At 46.5% G+C, this 16,388-nt stretch overlaps 1 protein-coding gene across 9 annotated transcripts in view; it reads right to left on the bottom strand.

The window, feature by feature from the left end:
• RUS5 (root UVB sensitive protein (Protein of unknown function, DUF647)) overlaps positions 1-16,388 on the bottom strand; it is a 218,744-nt gene that overhangs the window by 85,851 nt on the left and 116,505 nt on the right. For all 9 annotated transcript variants that reach the window (XR_015693315.1, XR_015693314.1, XM_087694117.1 and 6 more), the window contains 4 exons: positions 2,382-2,441; positions 2,180-2,293; positions 2,041-2,101; positions 1,835-1,953 (listed from right to left, as the gene is read on the bottom strand). Coding sequence is in view for 7 of the 9 variants with exons in the window: in XM_087694117.1 (XP_087550243.1) it covers positions 1,835-1,953; positions 2,041-2,101; positions 2,180-2,293; positions 2,382-2,441 (354 nt within the window). In the remaining 2 variants the exon portion in view is untranslated. The remainder of the gene's footprint in view (positions 1-1,834; positions 1,954-2,040; positions 2,102-2,179; positions 2,294-2,381; positions 2,442-16,388) is intronic.

Genomic DNA, 16,388 nt, shown 5'->3' with positions numbered 1-16,388 from the left:
CAGATCATTCTTCGTACAGGAGAGAAGGGTGGATTTTTTAGTATTAATGTGAAGACCCGATGCCAAAGCAAAAAAATTCCAAGCCACCATTGCCCAATTAACATTAATATGATCCACCTTAAGGAACATAAAAGAATCTTCTGCCAAAGATTGACCCACAAGCTGGTCACCGCCAAGAAGAGTTAAGCCAACTATCTCACGTTGAGCTGCCAACTTATCCAATAATGAGAGCATGGGGTGAGTTACCAAAGCAAACAGCAAAGGGTTGAGAGGACATCCTTGCCGAAGGGACCAAGATAAGGCAATTTCCTCTATAATCCCTCCATTAAGAGCAATATGGGCCAAGCACCCTGATTGATGGTATTAACTAGAGAAATCGTACGGGGCCCAAAACCCATTGTAGACATTAATTGCCATAGGAATGACTAGCTAACATGATCAAATGCCTTCTCAATATCTAGCTGAAGCATAGCAACATGTTGGCTAGAAGCTTTGGCATAGTCAATTCCCAGCTGAACATTCAACATATTGTGCATTATATTCCGACCTTTAATAAAACCGTATTGACATGGATGAATGAGATGCGGAAATACTTTCTGCAATCTGTTGGTAATAATTTTGGAGAAGATTTTATATAACGATTCCATAACGGAAATGGGTTTCCATTGTTTCAAAGAGGTCGGAGAGGGAATCTTGGGCAACAACCTGATGACAGCAATCTTCCAATCGGAAGGCATCATACTAGAGTTCCACACTTGCTGACACAAGCGAATTAATGGGTCCTCGAGCAGTTGCACATGGGCAGAAAACAGCTCATTAGGAAGCCCATCCCAGCCTGGACTTTTCCTTCCATGCAAGTGAGACAGCACTTCTTCCACTTCATCTTCAGAAATATCAGCCTCCATTAGAATCACCCATTCTGGTTTGACCTGATTACTAACCAGGTCACAAATATATGTTCAGGCAGAGAGAACAGCATACACACACTCTTTTTTTTTCGTGAAGACAATTGAATTAAGTAGAAAATATTTACATCAGACCATCAGGTCAAACATTGTCTCTGTATCTCTCTCACTCTCTCTCTGTCTAATATTTACATGAGGCCTGCAGGCTCTCAGAACAACCAGAACAACCTATACATGAGCATACACACACACACACACTCTCTCTCTCTCTCTCTCTCTCTCTCTCTCTCTCTCTCTCTCGCTCGCTCATAAAGATGCTGAAATTAAGGAATAATCAGATGTACAAAGGTCATCTGGCCAGCATGCAAAAGCCATATTCACAAGTGGGAAAAGAAAACCCCCAAAAAATCAAGTTTGTGAAAATAGGAAGAGAAACTTGTTGAAGCTCTTATGGATAGCCCAGCAGTATACCATTGGGATGCTAACATGCAGACCCAGGTTCAGTTCTGACATTTTTATTCTTCTACATGACCATGCAGACTGTAGGGCTTGTACTCTAGACGTGATGATCAATGGGCATCCACCGTAATAATTGTGCCACAATTGATTTCTCATATGGACCATGCCTTTAGTTCAAGTTAATCTAACCAGCCACAATGTAAACTTTCCAGCTGAAAGTGAGTGAGTATGGGACAGCAATCCTAATAAGCAGGCAAGATGAAGATTACAGCAAGCAATCCTAATAAGCAGGGAAGATGAAGACTATGGCAATTTCTACAAGTACATAAAAGAATTTGAAAGGGTGTCCATTGAATGCAAAATACAAAAATCGCTAGATGGCTGAACCCCTTTTCCAATACTTGAAAACAGTAACAAAAGTAATTTGACAAAACACAACATTCTTCCATAATGAGGAGTTACTGTAGTACCTCTTCCATAGAATATTTGCCAATCACAGCCTCTTTGAGAGAGCAACCTAATTGCAGATAAGAATTTGAAAATTGCCAAGGTAGCAAAAGGTTTTCTGTTTTACTACACTCGCATATCCCTGAAAAAATCGCACACGAATCACAAATTACTAAGAAACAAGAGAGCAACTTGCTACAGGCCTCATGGCATATCTATCCATATGTACCAGGAATTGGCAGTCCAAGAACATGAGATCGAGCCAAAATAAATGCTCGTTTGTAGTTGATCTGAAACAGAAAATGTCATGGATAACAAGTTTCACATGTTCAAACAAAAAGAAACATGTAGCATCAAAGAGTACCCACAGTAGAAAATTGGAGCCTTGAGAGGGATTGATAACGAAACCACAGATGTAATGCTCGGATGGATGCCCAAGTGATTATTAATGTTGAGTATGATGCTGCTAATCCAGGTGTAGCCTGCAACACATGCATGTACTAGATGGTTTCAAAAGACAATTAAGAATTAAATGAAGGATATCACATTTAGAACAAGGTAATTACATACCAGTAATGCCACACCAAAAGCGATCCCAACAAGTTCACCAGCTACTCCCCACACTTCTTCCTGCCCATGAACCTCTCAATGTTAACAATATTTCTTTCAAAAAAGAGAAAGAATCTATTAATGACACCTCGGAGAAAATCCCCTCAGATAAAATACAAAGTAAAAAGAACCCTGTAGAGACTGGCTAAGTGCATCCTAAATGCAATGGTTGTGTGAAAAACCAATATGGCAGACTATAATGCTAGATCAACTGAGAGGCTATGTGCAAAGAGGAGCTGAAGTCCCAGATCCAGAAGAAGACATCGCTCCTCCTCATTCTCTCAAAGTCACCTTATAGCCTCTCCACCTCTTGCAGAGAGTATGGATAATCTCTGTCCAAATCCTTGAGACAGTCTCTACAAATGAAGACATCCTGGAGGTCTAAAGCATGGCTGTCCCCGGAAGTCAAATGTACCAAGCAACAATACTAACAATCAGCTCCAATCTATGATAGTGTTCCTAGGTCTATTGCACTTGTGAGTAATTTGGAATTGGGATCTTGCTCAGATGCTGGCCAATTATGAGAAAGGAGTGGCTCCCCAAAAAACCCTCACATTCACATGCTGGGCCTTTGTTGAAGGCCCAAGTCGTGGACCTTGAAGTTGCAAGCATGGTCTTTGTTGTGCCGTGAAAGGCCATCCTAAGGACTCTCTTCCATACCTCTTGAGCTCTAGGACAGTCCCAAGGCACCCCAAAAAAGGATGAGCTGAGAGTAGAAAGCCTCCAAAGCACAAGTCACAAGACCGAATACACAATTAAATTGAAAAAAGGAGACAAAAACTGAAGGTCAGGAACAAGGATACCTATTGTTGCATCCTTGGACATCAAGATGGGCACTAGTAGCATTGGTCATTGTAATCATGAAGTGACTTAGTGCAAATGCACTAAGGACACTCCAAGGTTAGGGCAATGGAGTCCTATTTATAGGACTCATGGCCTTATTGTGCACATCATTGTGTGGTCACCTCTCTTGGACTCTTGATTCATGGGCCGATGTGTTCATACACTGGGATAGTGTGGACTGGTCGTATGGGACCTAGTCATGACCCAAAGTGTTGCTAGCTCTTAGGCCAGGGTGAGCCCGATTGGCTCTATGGCTAGGAGGAGAGTCTGATGTCCAGCCCCTTTATGTTTGTGGATATAGCTTGTATAGTGCTTTCTAAGACAAAAATGAATTTTAACGAATTAATTAGGGACTTTCTAAAATTTTCTTAATTAAAATGAACTAGTTTAGAGTTTTAAAGATTTATTATTTAACACACAAATTGGCTCCTAGGTGGATGGTTCACTAGTATCAAAGGCTGAACCTACTATCTAGCGTGAGATTTGAGAATGTGTACAAATCACTTTTGCTTATGGAAACACGATGGTTCACGCTTGACGAGTACGCTTTTATCTTGTTTAAGGTGCTTGGGACACTACTAGCAAGATGGGTGTGTATAGGGGGAACATGTTGCAAGTGGTGGGTACAACAAGGTGTGCTTCTTGTTCAATACTCATGTTCGAGTTCATGTTGGGATGATGTTTGCAGGCAAGGATTTTCAGTTGTACTAATGATTGGAGCCCAGGGAGCTACCACTCTAAGCTATGGTAGACCACCATCAGTAACAAAGCCTTATTGCTCAGTTAGCATCATTTTCATGTATTTGACATTGGCATTTAATGTAGACATTATATGACAAATTTTAACATTAATGTAACATTAAATGGTGTTGTCTTTTTAACCTTTAATATTTATGTTAGTTTTTTCTTTCCCAGAGAAAAGTCTAAAATTCTATTAACACACTTGAGAACAAAGTGTCCCAAGGCAAAAACCAATTAGAAAGCAGCCTTGCAAAGGACTTCCATATCAATAATTATATAACAAGGGGAAGTCTATTACAAAGCTTGAGTGAATAGCCAATCAGCAGGTCTATAATGCCAAACCATGTGGGACTGGAAGAGGAAAAAGGTGCCAAAATACCATGTCTTGAGAAAAACATCTCTCTGATCTCACTTGTTAAATTAATCATTATTATTAACATTAAATTGAATATCATTGTTCAAAACAAGAAAAGAATCTCAAGGTGAAGGAGAGAAAGATGTGTGGAGAGAAAGAAAGAAAGAAAGAAAGAAAGTTATATTAGCATCTACCAAAGGCCAAATTGGCCTATGAGACCAAAATGTTACATCTAAAAATTTAAAGAAATTTCAACTCTCCCAAAATAACTGGCATCTAATGCTATGACTATCCAAATGGAAAATATATAGTGAACAATTGATGTCTAAGCCAGATACTGTGTGAAACTGCTCAAGAAGCAAGTATCCTTTGTATCTATGGATGGTGTCTCTTGCGAGGGTGTGGACCAATTCGACATGGGTGGCGGGCTCTACATCTCTCCATGGAGGAATCCAAGGTGGTCCCCTGTGGTGGGCTGTTGGTCTTGGACCAAGGAAGGCTCTGTGGTGGAGGGAGTACTCAATGCTCTATAGAACTCTATGAATGAACGTTGGTGTGTGGCTCCGTGTCTCTGTTGCTAGGTCCGTAAGAGATGCTCTTTGTGGTGGTGTAGCTCTAGAAAAGAGAGCTCGAGACATCTCTGTTCTGGGAAATCCATAACCCTAGATAGTGGCCCAAATCCCTCTTTGAACAACCAATGGAAGAGCCCTCGAATCTCGTAGTACACCGGGCATCTACAGAAGTAGTGCTCCTCTATCTCTAGATGGAGCTAACAAAGCTAGCAAATCTTGTCCTCCGGGGGGGGGAGGGAGTCTATGTTTCATCTACCTGGGTCCTGCAGAGCTAGTATGAGGACGTGTGGAATTGCCAAATGGCACATCTACACCATGAGACAGGTGTGCATTCATGTATCTCAAGGAGACAACAAAGCCATTAGGGGAATGTGTAGAAGATGCTTTTGGTAGAAAGCCATCTTTGTCCCCAAATCCTCAGTAGGTGTCACCCATGTCTTGGCTATGTGTATCTAAATAACATCCATCCTAATGATGCGGTTCAGCTCCTCTCAACTGAGCTCCAGGTGAGGGAAATCCAAGTTGTACTGTAGTAGTCAGAGGTGATCCATGTGTAATCCATGTAACTATAGCCATGCGTATCCGGGCATACCAACACTCAGTATCCCCCTATAATGGTAGTTGTCTAGATGACTCTAGTGCAAGCCGCGAGTATCTCTGTCTCAGCAAGGTCCAAAGCCTATGTAGGAAAGTCACTGTCTGGAAGAGGGCCTCTATCACTAGAGGTGGTGCTCCCATCTCTACTCTAATGATCTCATGCAGTACAAAGGCTTACTTCAAACCATCCGTGAAATCATTAGTACTACCAAGGCTCTCTTCATCTCCTCCCACCACTCACATATCTTCTCTCCCCTAGATAGTGGCTGATCTTGTGTGGCTGTCCTGAAAATATAATCCGCAAGTAAACATATCTCATGACCACCTCCACTACCTCCTTTCCATATGTGAAATGGGGTACAAATAACGTCCATCCTAATGATGTGGTTCAACTCCACTACCTCCTCTCCATATGTGTATCTAAATAACGTCCATCCTAATGATGCGGTTCAGCTCCTCTCAGCTGAGCTCCAGGTGAGGGAAATCCAAGTACTGTAGTAGTCAGAGGTGATCCATGTGTAATCCATGTAACTATAGCCATGTGCATCCGGGCATACCAACACTCAGTATCCCCCTATAATGGTAGTTGTCTAGATGACTCTAGTGCAAGCCACGAGTATCTCTGTCTCAGCAAGGTCCAAAGCCTATGTAGGAAAGTCACTGTCTCAGCAAGGTCCAAAGCCTATCTCTGTCTCAGCAAGGTCCAAAGCCTATGTAGGAAAGTCACTGTCTGGAAGAGGGCCTCTATCACTAGAGGTGGTGCTCCCATCTCTGCTCTAATGATCTCATGCAGTACAAAGGCTTACTTCAAACCATCCATGAAATCATTAGTACTACCAAGGCTTTCTCCATCTGCTCCCACCATTCACATATCTCCTCTCCCCTGGGTAGTGGCTGATCTTGTGTGGCTGTCCTGAAAATATAATCCACAAGTAAACATATCTCATGACCACCTCCACTACCTCCTCTCCATATGTGAAATGGGGTACAAATCACTGAATCCACTAGGAGGAAGTGTTAAAACACTATAACCTTGGTTTTTCCGAGGTTCATTGTGAGATCCCTATCTTGACAGAAGGCCTGTAATGCATCTAGATGGTGTTGCAATCCCTTTGGTGTGCTAGAGATGAGGACTGTCATTGGCATACCATAGTATGGGTATCAATGTTTTCCCTAGTGGGTATCAAAGCTTTCCCTAGGCTAGCTCCCTCATCTCCAAGTCCAATGTAGTCCCATATCTCATCAATATAGGCCAAATAGAGTAGGTAAGAGTGGGCATCCTTGTTTCACCCAAATGGTGCTAGTGATCTCCTCCGATAGCCCTCCTAGTGCTCGTACTTGCCCTGTAACAAATGTGTATAGTGCTCGTACTTTCCCTAGCATGTGGTACAGTGTCAGCACTTACTTGCCCTAGCACGTGGTACAGGTTTTTTTCCCTAGACCTATTCTCTTCTTTCGTATGTGCCTATGTTACACACTTACGGCACTTACCATGTTCGGGTGTGAACACCCCCTACAACCCTAAGGTTTAAGGGTTGTATGCCTCAAAGAGGCGCTAGAGAACAAGAAGCTTCCCTTGCTACTATCCACATTCCTTCTACAAAAAATAAAGGAAATGGAACTCTAAGGATGCACAGGCCTTACCCTTGATTGCTCTTTCAGTCGAGAGGACAATAATACCTAATATCCAATCATGTAAGACCTCAAAGGCAGCATGGGATATCCTTGAGCAGATGTTTGCAGCATGCAACAAGGCCAAATTTTCTTACTTGAGAAGAGAATTTGCAAATCCTCACATGGATTTAGGTGATGAAATGACAAATCACCGTCCTTACATTCAAAAAAAAAAAAAGGCAAATAAAATGTAGCTAATTATATTACTCGAAACGCTGATTACAACGGAGTGCTCATGCTCAACAGACTAGCTGGAGCTGATGCAAAGTCACGAATACATCATGTATACAAGCCTCTCAAGGCGGTCTGGGGGGATGGGGGCAAGAAGCCATGGAGGGGGGATGTATCGCCATCTGGGGCTGCCTGCCTTCATCATGAAGAATAGGACCTGGCCCCTCGAGGTGCATAGAAATTGAAAACCGAGCTCTTGACGAGTTCGAGACTCGCCCTGCACTTGGTTCCACCGGCCGCAGAGGAAGTGGATGATGGAAGTCCAAAGCTCAACCAAAGTTGCCTATAGTGAAAGGCACTCCCCGCCAAAACCTCTTGACATCCTGCCTTCCAGATGTGCCATCCTGTAAGACTCCCTACGATCTCCCATACCTCAAAGCGGTCTACTGTGGGCTCTAGTACTTGGTGGCTAGGTAAAGCCTCCAAGCCGACCAATGCGCAAGACCCAGCCTCAATGATGAAAGTCGTGTCCTGCATCCCGACCTCATACAAAAGGTGGCAACCCTGGCTGCCTGCCTGCCACCAGAAAGCTCCCCATGAGATACATCCAAGGCCGGGTGCCAGACGGCGGAGAAGGCTCCTCTCCACACAAGTTGTGCCGTCTTGCAAGACCAAAGGGAGTGCTTTGCAGTTTCCAAAAGCTGATGTGTGCAATGTTTACACCCTCCGTTCTATTGCATCTGGGCTAGCCAACTCCCAACCGCGAGACCTCCATGTGCCAGAAGCCATAGAAAGTACGATACCCTCCTTGGCCTCTAGCTGTCCCATAGGCGGCGCCAAAAAGTCCGACAGAAAGCATCCATAATGATGTGCTCCACCCAGTATCTACTACGCAAAGGTGCCCATTCCAAGTCCTCTTGCATCAGTACATGTCTGCCAATCTTGGCTCTGTACTCCAAGAACCTCAATGGCTTCTTGGCAACCGCAGTGGCCGGCCATAGCTACTCTCCAGAGTCCCATTCAAGCTCATCAAGTGGCCTGCTCTCCCATATCCAGATGAGGTGCCACTCCCAAAACTCCTCCTAGAACACATAGGGGTCCAAACGCCAGGTCTTCCCCTGGAGACCAACCACACGAATCCTCCTCCAAGGAAAGCCAACAATCTCCTCATCTTGCCTCCCTCTTTCAAGGATCTAACACCCACCATCCTGCACGATGAAGAAAATCCCGTAGAGGGCGTCGCCCACTCTACCTGACACCTGTAGGGGGATACCTGCTAGTGAGAATCTAGCGGCCCACACCTCGCCAAGCTCCGTCGACTCTCGGATTGGGGGGTCAAGCCACTCCTGAGGGATCGCTACGTCAATCTCCCTTCTCCTCACCTCAACTCCTCGCTGACAACCTGATGTCTACTGCAATACCTCCTAATCAACCATCCTGTACACCTCCCGCCACGTCCTAAAAGTGCGAGCAGGGCCAGCCTCCCACCATCCAGCCCACTAGATATGGGGGCTCTCACCAAAATCTGTAACCCGTCCTGATCTCTGACGACCTGGGGGTTCCAAACTACCGGCTGGTAGTCTATCTCCTCCTGGCATCTTGAGGGGACTTTGAATTAGGGCCTTGCGAAGGCCCTGCCACACAAGAAGTAGGCTACGGAGGAAGAAAGATCTTGGTGGCGTGATTTGGGCCGTTGTGAAGATCCATCTCAAAGATGGCCTCCAATCACCACCAAGCCCTCGGTCTGCACTCTTGGAGACCCTCCTGTAGAAGGAACTTCCAGGTTTGCCCTCTTGGGGTGAGTCCCTCGGACTACTAGCTTGCCCAAAAGGGCAAGGCTCTAGAACTCTGGGTCTATGATCCCAAGCCCTCCCTCAAACCAATGGTCGCCCACGCCAACTTGGCTCGAGAATCCTTGGAACCATCTGAGCCAACCCAGAGAAAATTCTGCATTGGGTGGCGAAGTTGAACTACACAAGACTAGGAGAAGCACCAACACAAGGCAATGTACCAAGCTATCGCTAGGAGGACCTGGTTGACCACCAGGGCTTGGCCCGCTAAGGAGATGCAAGCAGTACTCCAATAGATCAGCTTCCGCGTGATAGAGTCAAGGATTGGAAGAAACTACTGGGCAGGAGTGATATTGAGTCCCACCTGGAACCCTAGGTATTCGATGGTTTGCCCTCTACACACCCATCTGAATCCCAAGTGGATGTTCCACTCCGTGCTAGAGTCCGGGTCTATAAGAAAACCAACAAACTTTTGCTAGTTGATTTTCGCTCCAGCTACAATGCAAAACACCTCCAGGTCTAGTCTCACACTCTCCAACATCAACTCATCATCCTCTATATAAAGGGCAGTATCATATCCATACTTTGAATCTAATAGCTCCGTCTCCTCCCTCATCGGAAGTCGAAGGCCATGTAGCCCGCTCACACGTGCCCAGAGGAAGTACGAAATCACCTCTGCAAAGAGCAGAAACAGATACAGGGCAAGAGGACAGCCTTTCCAGACCAATCTCTCCAGCAGAAACTCCTCCCCCCTCCTACCACCTATGAGAACCTTGCTAGTAGCCGATCTCTTAAGTGCAAAAACCCCGGGGATCAATGCTTGGGCGAAGCCCAACCTCACCATGGTGCCCTCTAAGAAGTCCCACTCAACCCTATCATAAGCTCTTGACCACTATGCTAGGCCTACTCAGTCTCCTCAAAGAAGATGAAGACATTGTCTAAGATGCTCCTATCTTGGACAAAACTTGTCTGTGTGTCATGAATGATGTCTGGAAGCACGAGGCGGAGTCGCCTACCGATCATCTAAGCTAGTGCCTTATAAGCCATTGAAAACAAGGTGATCAGTCTCCACTGAGATAGCTCCAACCGGTTTCCCCCTCTGGGGAGGAGACTGATCAGAACTGCCGATAGACTCCCTAGCATCCGTCCTAAGCTTAAGATCTCCTGAAAGGCCAGCAATAGGGGGTCATTCACCACCTCCCAATAGGTAGTGAAGAAGGCTTAGAAAGGCCATCCTCTCTTAGGCATTTTTGCCCGTCCTGTGCACGGAAAGCCTCCTCTAATTCCTTCTCTGTGAAGGGGTCTAGGAGGGAGCATCCCATCTCCTCTGTGACAAGGGATAGAATGTGGTCCCAGACCTGCTGTCTACAGCACTGTCCCCTAGCTGAGACTGCCTCCTGCTGAAAAAGGTATCTCTAGTACTCAGTGGCAATCTCCATCACCTCATATGGGCTAGAGCGAATCCTCCCATACTGATCACGAAGGCTACAAATCTGATCTCCTAAGGTGCGAGGTTGATGCATCTGGAAAAACTCACTGCACATCGTGTCCCCCTTCCGCGCCCAAAAGGCTGCTGAGGTACGGATGGAAAACTCCTAGCGCCTGTCCTCGAGAGGGCTGCCCGTGCGTGCACCTATGTTTAGAGAGTGGGATCCCCTGGTGCCTCTTGGAGTAGTGTGTGTGTGTGGTTGCCGGGTCTCATCGGAGTACTCTCTCATCCTCCCAACTCTGCTACCTGGCCAGTAGGGCTGCCTCGTGCCAAATCCTGCTCGACTCGGCTAGGACCAATCTGGTCCCTCCTGTCCCAATCCCTAGTCTAGAGTTGCAATCTTCCTCCTCACCTCGTCCCTCCTATAGATGGAGTCAGGGATTCGCCAGGATCGCATGTCCAGGGCTGAAGCTGGAGCATCAAGTGTAAGGATGACCAGGTAGTGATCAAAGTGGTGCCAGTCAACTGCCCTACCTGGCCACCGCAAGAGCACGCCACTCCCCCACATAGAACCTGTCCAACCGCTCCAGAAGAGCTCCGCCCAGCCGCTTGTATCCCCAAGAGAAGTCCAGTGACCTCTCACTCCTGTGGAAAGCTGGGTCCCACCAAGCATCACGTGCTCCTACTGCGAGGAGGAAGACCTCCCATGCTTCCTGCTCCTCCCCTACCATACCTTGGTAATCAATGCCTTTGCCTTGCTAGTCCTCTAAGGCCTCTAGGTTGTTGAAGTCTCCTCCAACAAGCCAAGAGTCCACCTCTACAAGTCCTGTTGCCATCTCCACCTAGAATCTGCTACGTGCCTTGACCTCAATACGGGCATAAACATTGAGGACTCCAAGGCACGAGTCCCCAATATCCAATCTGATCCATAGGACCCTTCCTGCAACAATCGTATCGTAGTCACGTACACAGGCGGTGAGACTCCGGCCAATAGAGGTGCATACACCTCTACTCCTGCTGTGGACACCGATGGAATACTCCCAATAGGTGTGCGAATTGCCTGGGAGTTCCTTCCCTACCCAATGGGCCTCTGCAGGGGTGAGCTTGTGCTCCTGCAAAAGTAAGATGTCGATCCGTCCGGCAAGGGCAGGCTACAACTCTTGCCAAACAATCAACTTCCTGGAACCATGTGCCCCACTGTAGTGGAGGCTATTCACATTCCAAGATGCTAGATGTGGAACCTATGACTGACCAAATAGGCATCTATTGGGTGTGGAAGCTACTGATGAAGAAGAAGAGCTATGGGGCATGTGAATATGCTTTGCCGCAAGTCTAAAAGGTAAACTCCATTCCCCCATGCTGACCCTCGGGTGGACCATAGGGGTAATAGATGCTCCAAGCGATACCACGAGGGCATCTATCAGCTAGGCTGGGAGGCATGACTTTGTGCACTAGTAGAAACCCGCAACCTATGCTAGGGGCCACTCAACCACATCCATCAGTGCTCTCCACTGTGGAGGGCTCGAAAAATAATGCTCACATGTGGGACCTCGGCTCCAACCCACCAGTTAATGTCCATCATACAACCTGGCCACTGTTGGGAAAAGAGTGCTAGTCCTCCTTCTCCCATCCAATGGGAGATGTGATCTACCACCTGGCCCTTCACCTCCTTCTCTATCTGTGTCATCATCTAGTCTCTTAAATGAAAGGTCTGAAGGAAGGAAGCATAGTTTGGTCCATCTGATGGTGCTAGTAAATGGACCTTGCTACTCCATGACTTGCGAACCGCGAAGTTTCCCACCTCCAGAGGTAGTGGAAACTCTCCGCGCTCCGCAACTCTCAAGTAGAATCACAGACCACTGCCGAAGAACTCCTGTGGTAGTAGCTACGTCTGTCTCGAGAAAGTGTGACGGGCGGCAAGGACAGATGAGCTGGTGGCTATGTGGGGAGGGGGGGGCTAAGCTACTGGTGAGGGGAGCATATAGGCATATGAGGCTCGTCACCTCCTATGGGAGGCAAAATGTCACAAATTCCTGCAATTTCTGAGACAAATATCATTGTTGTATCTTGCTCGCATCAAATCTGGACAAATCCCCAAATTTCTGGCACAAATCTGCCCAAAAAACTTGAATTGTGCTTAGACGCACGAACGCCCACAAAGGACGTGGGCTCTTGCTCACATCAAATCTGGACAAATCCCCAAATTTCTGGCACAAATCTGCCCAAAAAACTTGAATTGTGCTTAGACGCACGAACGCCCACAAAGGACGTGGGTGGCGGGGGGGGGGGGGGGGGGGGGGGGGGGGGGGCGTTGACCCACCGTGCAGGTCACCACGCGCCCATCAGCTGTCTAGTCACTTGTCGACTGTTGCCTCACCCACACCTGCATCGTGTCGTCACACGACTGCTACCCTGCTAGTCCATTGCCAGCCGTCACACATGGCAGCGCGTCAATTGCCTGACCTGTCCATCGACCTGTTGCGTTCTTTGCGACACCTGCAACTCATGCTCGCCTGCGACACTTGCAACTCTGCCCACTAGTCCGACTGCCTCTCTTGCACCTACCAAATACTGACGACTAGTGCCTGAAGCTCCTACTCATCTATCACTCAGCCTAACGACTTTTACTGACTCCGGAAAGCATGCATGACCTATGAGCTCTGATACCAGTTTGATGGAGCCTGACAAGGAGTTGAGAGTGAACATGACGGATAACACACACACACAGAGTAGAGAGCAGTGAGTAGAAAGGAGAGTGTGAGCACGACACTTGATGTTCAGTACAATGACGAGTGTACCACTTTAGGTTTTTAGATAGATATATATATGAAAGTACAAATGTGCTAAGGGTGTGTTCACACCCGTGCACATATAAAAGGTACGATGGCCCTTTATTCCCAACAATTTGAGATCCTGCTGGGTGGGACGAGCTGGGGGGATGCGGGGCCCTCTATTGGGGCTCTATCACTCGCCCTCCTACTCTCTGATGTCGTGGCTGTGTTTGACGAGCTGACTAAGGCCCCCTGCCCTCTCCCTCTCTGTCGTTGTCGCTGGACCCGTGTAAAGCCATCAACATCCATCTGCAGGCATGTTAACAGAGCCGCTTTGGCTCCGAAGCGCGTGCAATCTGCTGCCTGATGCCCAAATTCATGGCATCGCAAGCATTGCCCTGGCTGCCCATTCACTATAACCTGTTGCCTAAAGGAGTGTCCACCTGCCTCAATCTCCAAAAACTTTGGTATGTTCTTTGTATCCTTCACAGCCACTCGTACCTTTGGGACTCCTACAGCTGTCACTGCATCCGTGAAGGAGACAACAAGAACTATGCCGAAGAGCCATCCAAAGTCCTCTACTAACTAACGATACTCCACCGCCAGTCCGTGGAATAGTAAAGTGACCGAATGTCTAAGAAACCTCTTGTGGAGCACGAATTCCTCCATTGTGAAGCCATTGTATCAAGGAACCATGTAGATGACCCCCTTTGTGGAGGCATAAGGTGAGCTATCCACTAGCTCACGAACTGCGTCCACCGAGGTAAGTCGGACCATGAAGATCCCTTGATCCATGAGAAGTACCTCTGCAATCTGCACTGTGCCAATGTGTAGCATGAAGTGAAGCCAATCCCAAAGTTGGGCCCTAGATGGGGAGTATCCTACAACTTGACCAAAGATTGTTGTTTCTTTCAGCTCCAACTCTGTGGCACAGAGGGCTAAGAGATGTTCCTCTTTGTGCAAGGTGTTTGACTGGGAGGCACTCGCAGAATGCACCGGCGTCTGACCACAGGTTTCCATTGCACGTCCCTGCTGAGAACCTACCAATCACACTGTTGTGCTACCGGAGGGGGGGAGTGTTGCTGCAAATGGAGGGAGCAACGGAAAAAAGGGGGGGGGGGGGGGGGGGGGGGGGGCGGGGGGGAGAGAGGGGGAAGCACAGCGTGACGAGAGGGAGTGGGGGAAGGCTGGGCAACGAGAGGAGGGGAGGCGGCACAGCGCGATGGGAGGACGAGTGGGGGGGGGGGGAGAAGCTGGGCACAATGGCGGGTAGGAGTGTGTCTAGGATGCGAATTGCATGTATAATAGCCATGTTTCACGCATTGATGTGATATATGATGTGAGATATAACATTCAATATTTGAAAGAGCAACTATTAAATATTGATGAGGGATTGAACAATGAGATGATGATTAATATCACCTTCAACTCTTCGTTGAATGTGTCTTATCCTAGTTTTCACACTTTACTAAATGTGTCTTTGAGGGAGGCATAGCAGCCCCTCATATTCATGGAGTTAACCAACCTCCCCTTGTAGGAGGAACAGACTCACAAGAACATGGTTATGAGATTGGGTGATGTAGCTATGCTCTCTAGCTACAAAAGCAAAGGTAAAGAAAAGCAATAGTTGAAGAATCATGCTAAGGCTGATGTGGGACAAACATTTGACAAGGCTATGCAAGATTCAAATAAAGGGAAAAAGAAGCGAAAATACCACCATTGTAAAAGGCCAGGCCATTACATAGACGAATCCTGCAAGAGGTTAGCAAAGGGAAAAGACTCTAACTTGGCTCTCTAGGAAACATCAGCCACTCGGTCTTCACATGGTGTTGCTATAGCCAACCTAGTTGAGGAGGACTATGTATTTCTAACCTGCAGCAGCCATGACATGTCTATGGCTAATTCAGCATTTAATCCTGCTGAAATGCAACATACATGGTATTTTGATACTAAGATATCTAGGCATATCACTTCATGGAGGTGTTTGTTTGCATCCATGCAATCCACCCGTGCAGGGGAAAGAGACTTTCTTGTGCAAACACCTCTCGCTATGATGTATGTGGCATTGGTACAGTTATAACTACTACTACAAAAGGATGAAATTTTCAGCTTACGTATATATATTCTTTGTGCTTGGGATTACAAAAAACCTTCTTTGAGTTTTTCAACTTTTAATAAGCAAGGCTTTCAGATCATCTTTGAAGATGACAAATGCATTGTCAAAGATAGAGAGCTTGATTATGCTCTTCGTTTATTGGGTACCTTGTACAAAGGTCTCTTGTTGTTGGACATTTATGAGAAGCAATCTGATCGTGCTCTGAAAGTTAGTAAACTAACTCCTTCTATGCAAAATGCAATGCTATGGCATGCTCATTATGGGCACATGAGTTTTGGCAGTCTCATGACTCTTCACGGGTATCAAATGGTTGATGCTTTGGCTACTTTCGATACTCCACCTCCACATGCTTGTGAGGGTTGCATTCTTGACAAAATGCATAGGTTTGCCTTTAAGGATGTCATAGCGAATGGTGTCCGGGAATTACAGCTTATACACAATTGATGTATCTAGTCCCATGCAGACTTGTGCTCTTGGGGGTCATTTTTATTTTGTCACATTTATCGATGACTACTCTAGGTATGCTTGGGTCTATGGTTTGAAGGCCAAAACGGATGTATTTATGTACTTCAAACATTTAGTTGCCAAATTCAAAACTGAAACTAGTTTGAAAGTGTAGACTCTTTGCTGCACAGATAGAGGGGGAGAGTACATGTCTAAAGCCTTTGAGGCTTATTTGCTACACCATGGCATTGCACATCAGTCTATAGTGAGAATGACTCCTCAATAGAATGGAGTGGCAGAATGCAAGAATGGTACCCTTATGGAAATGACTAGATGCATGTTGAAGAGCAAAGGGCTGCCTCATAGATTTCGGGTTGAAGGCCTTGTGTGTGCAAATCATGTTTTGAATCGTGCTCCTACAAAAACACTGAAGACCATTACACCATATAGGGCATGGTATAGCAA

The sequence above is a fragment of the Lygodium microphyllum genome, chromosome 15 (assembly GCF_053477565.2).
Source record: "Lygodium microphyllum isolate KBCC chromosome 15, Lygodium_microphyllum_v1.1.10, whole genome shotgun sequence".
Classification (NCBI taxonomy): domain Eukaryota; kingdom Viridiplantae; phylum Streptophyta; class Polypodiopsida; order Schizaeales; family Lygodiaceae; genus Lygodium; species Lygodium microphyllum.
This window is presented reverse-complemented; position numbering and strand designations above follow the sequence as displayed.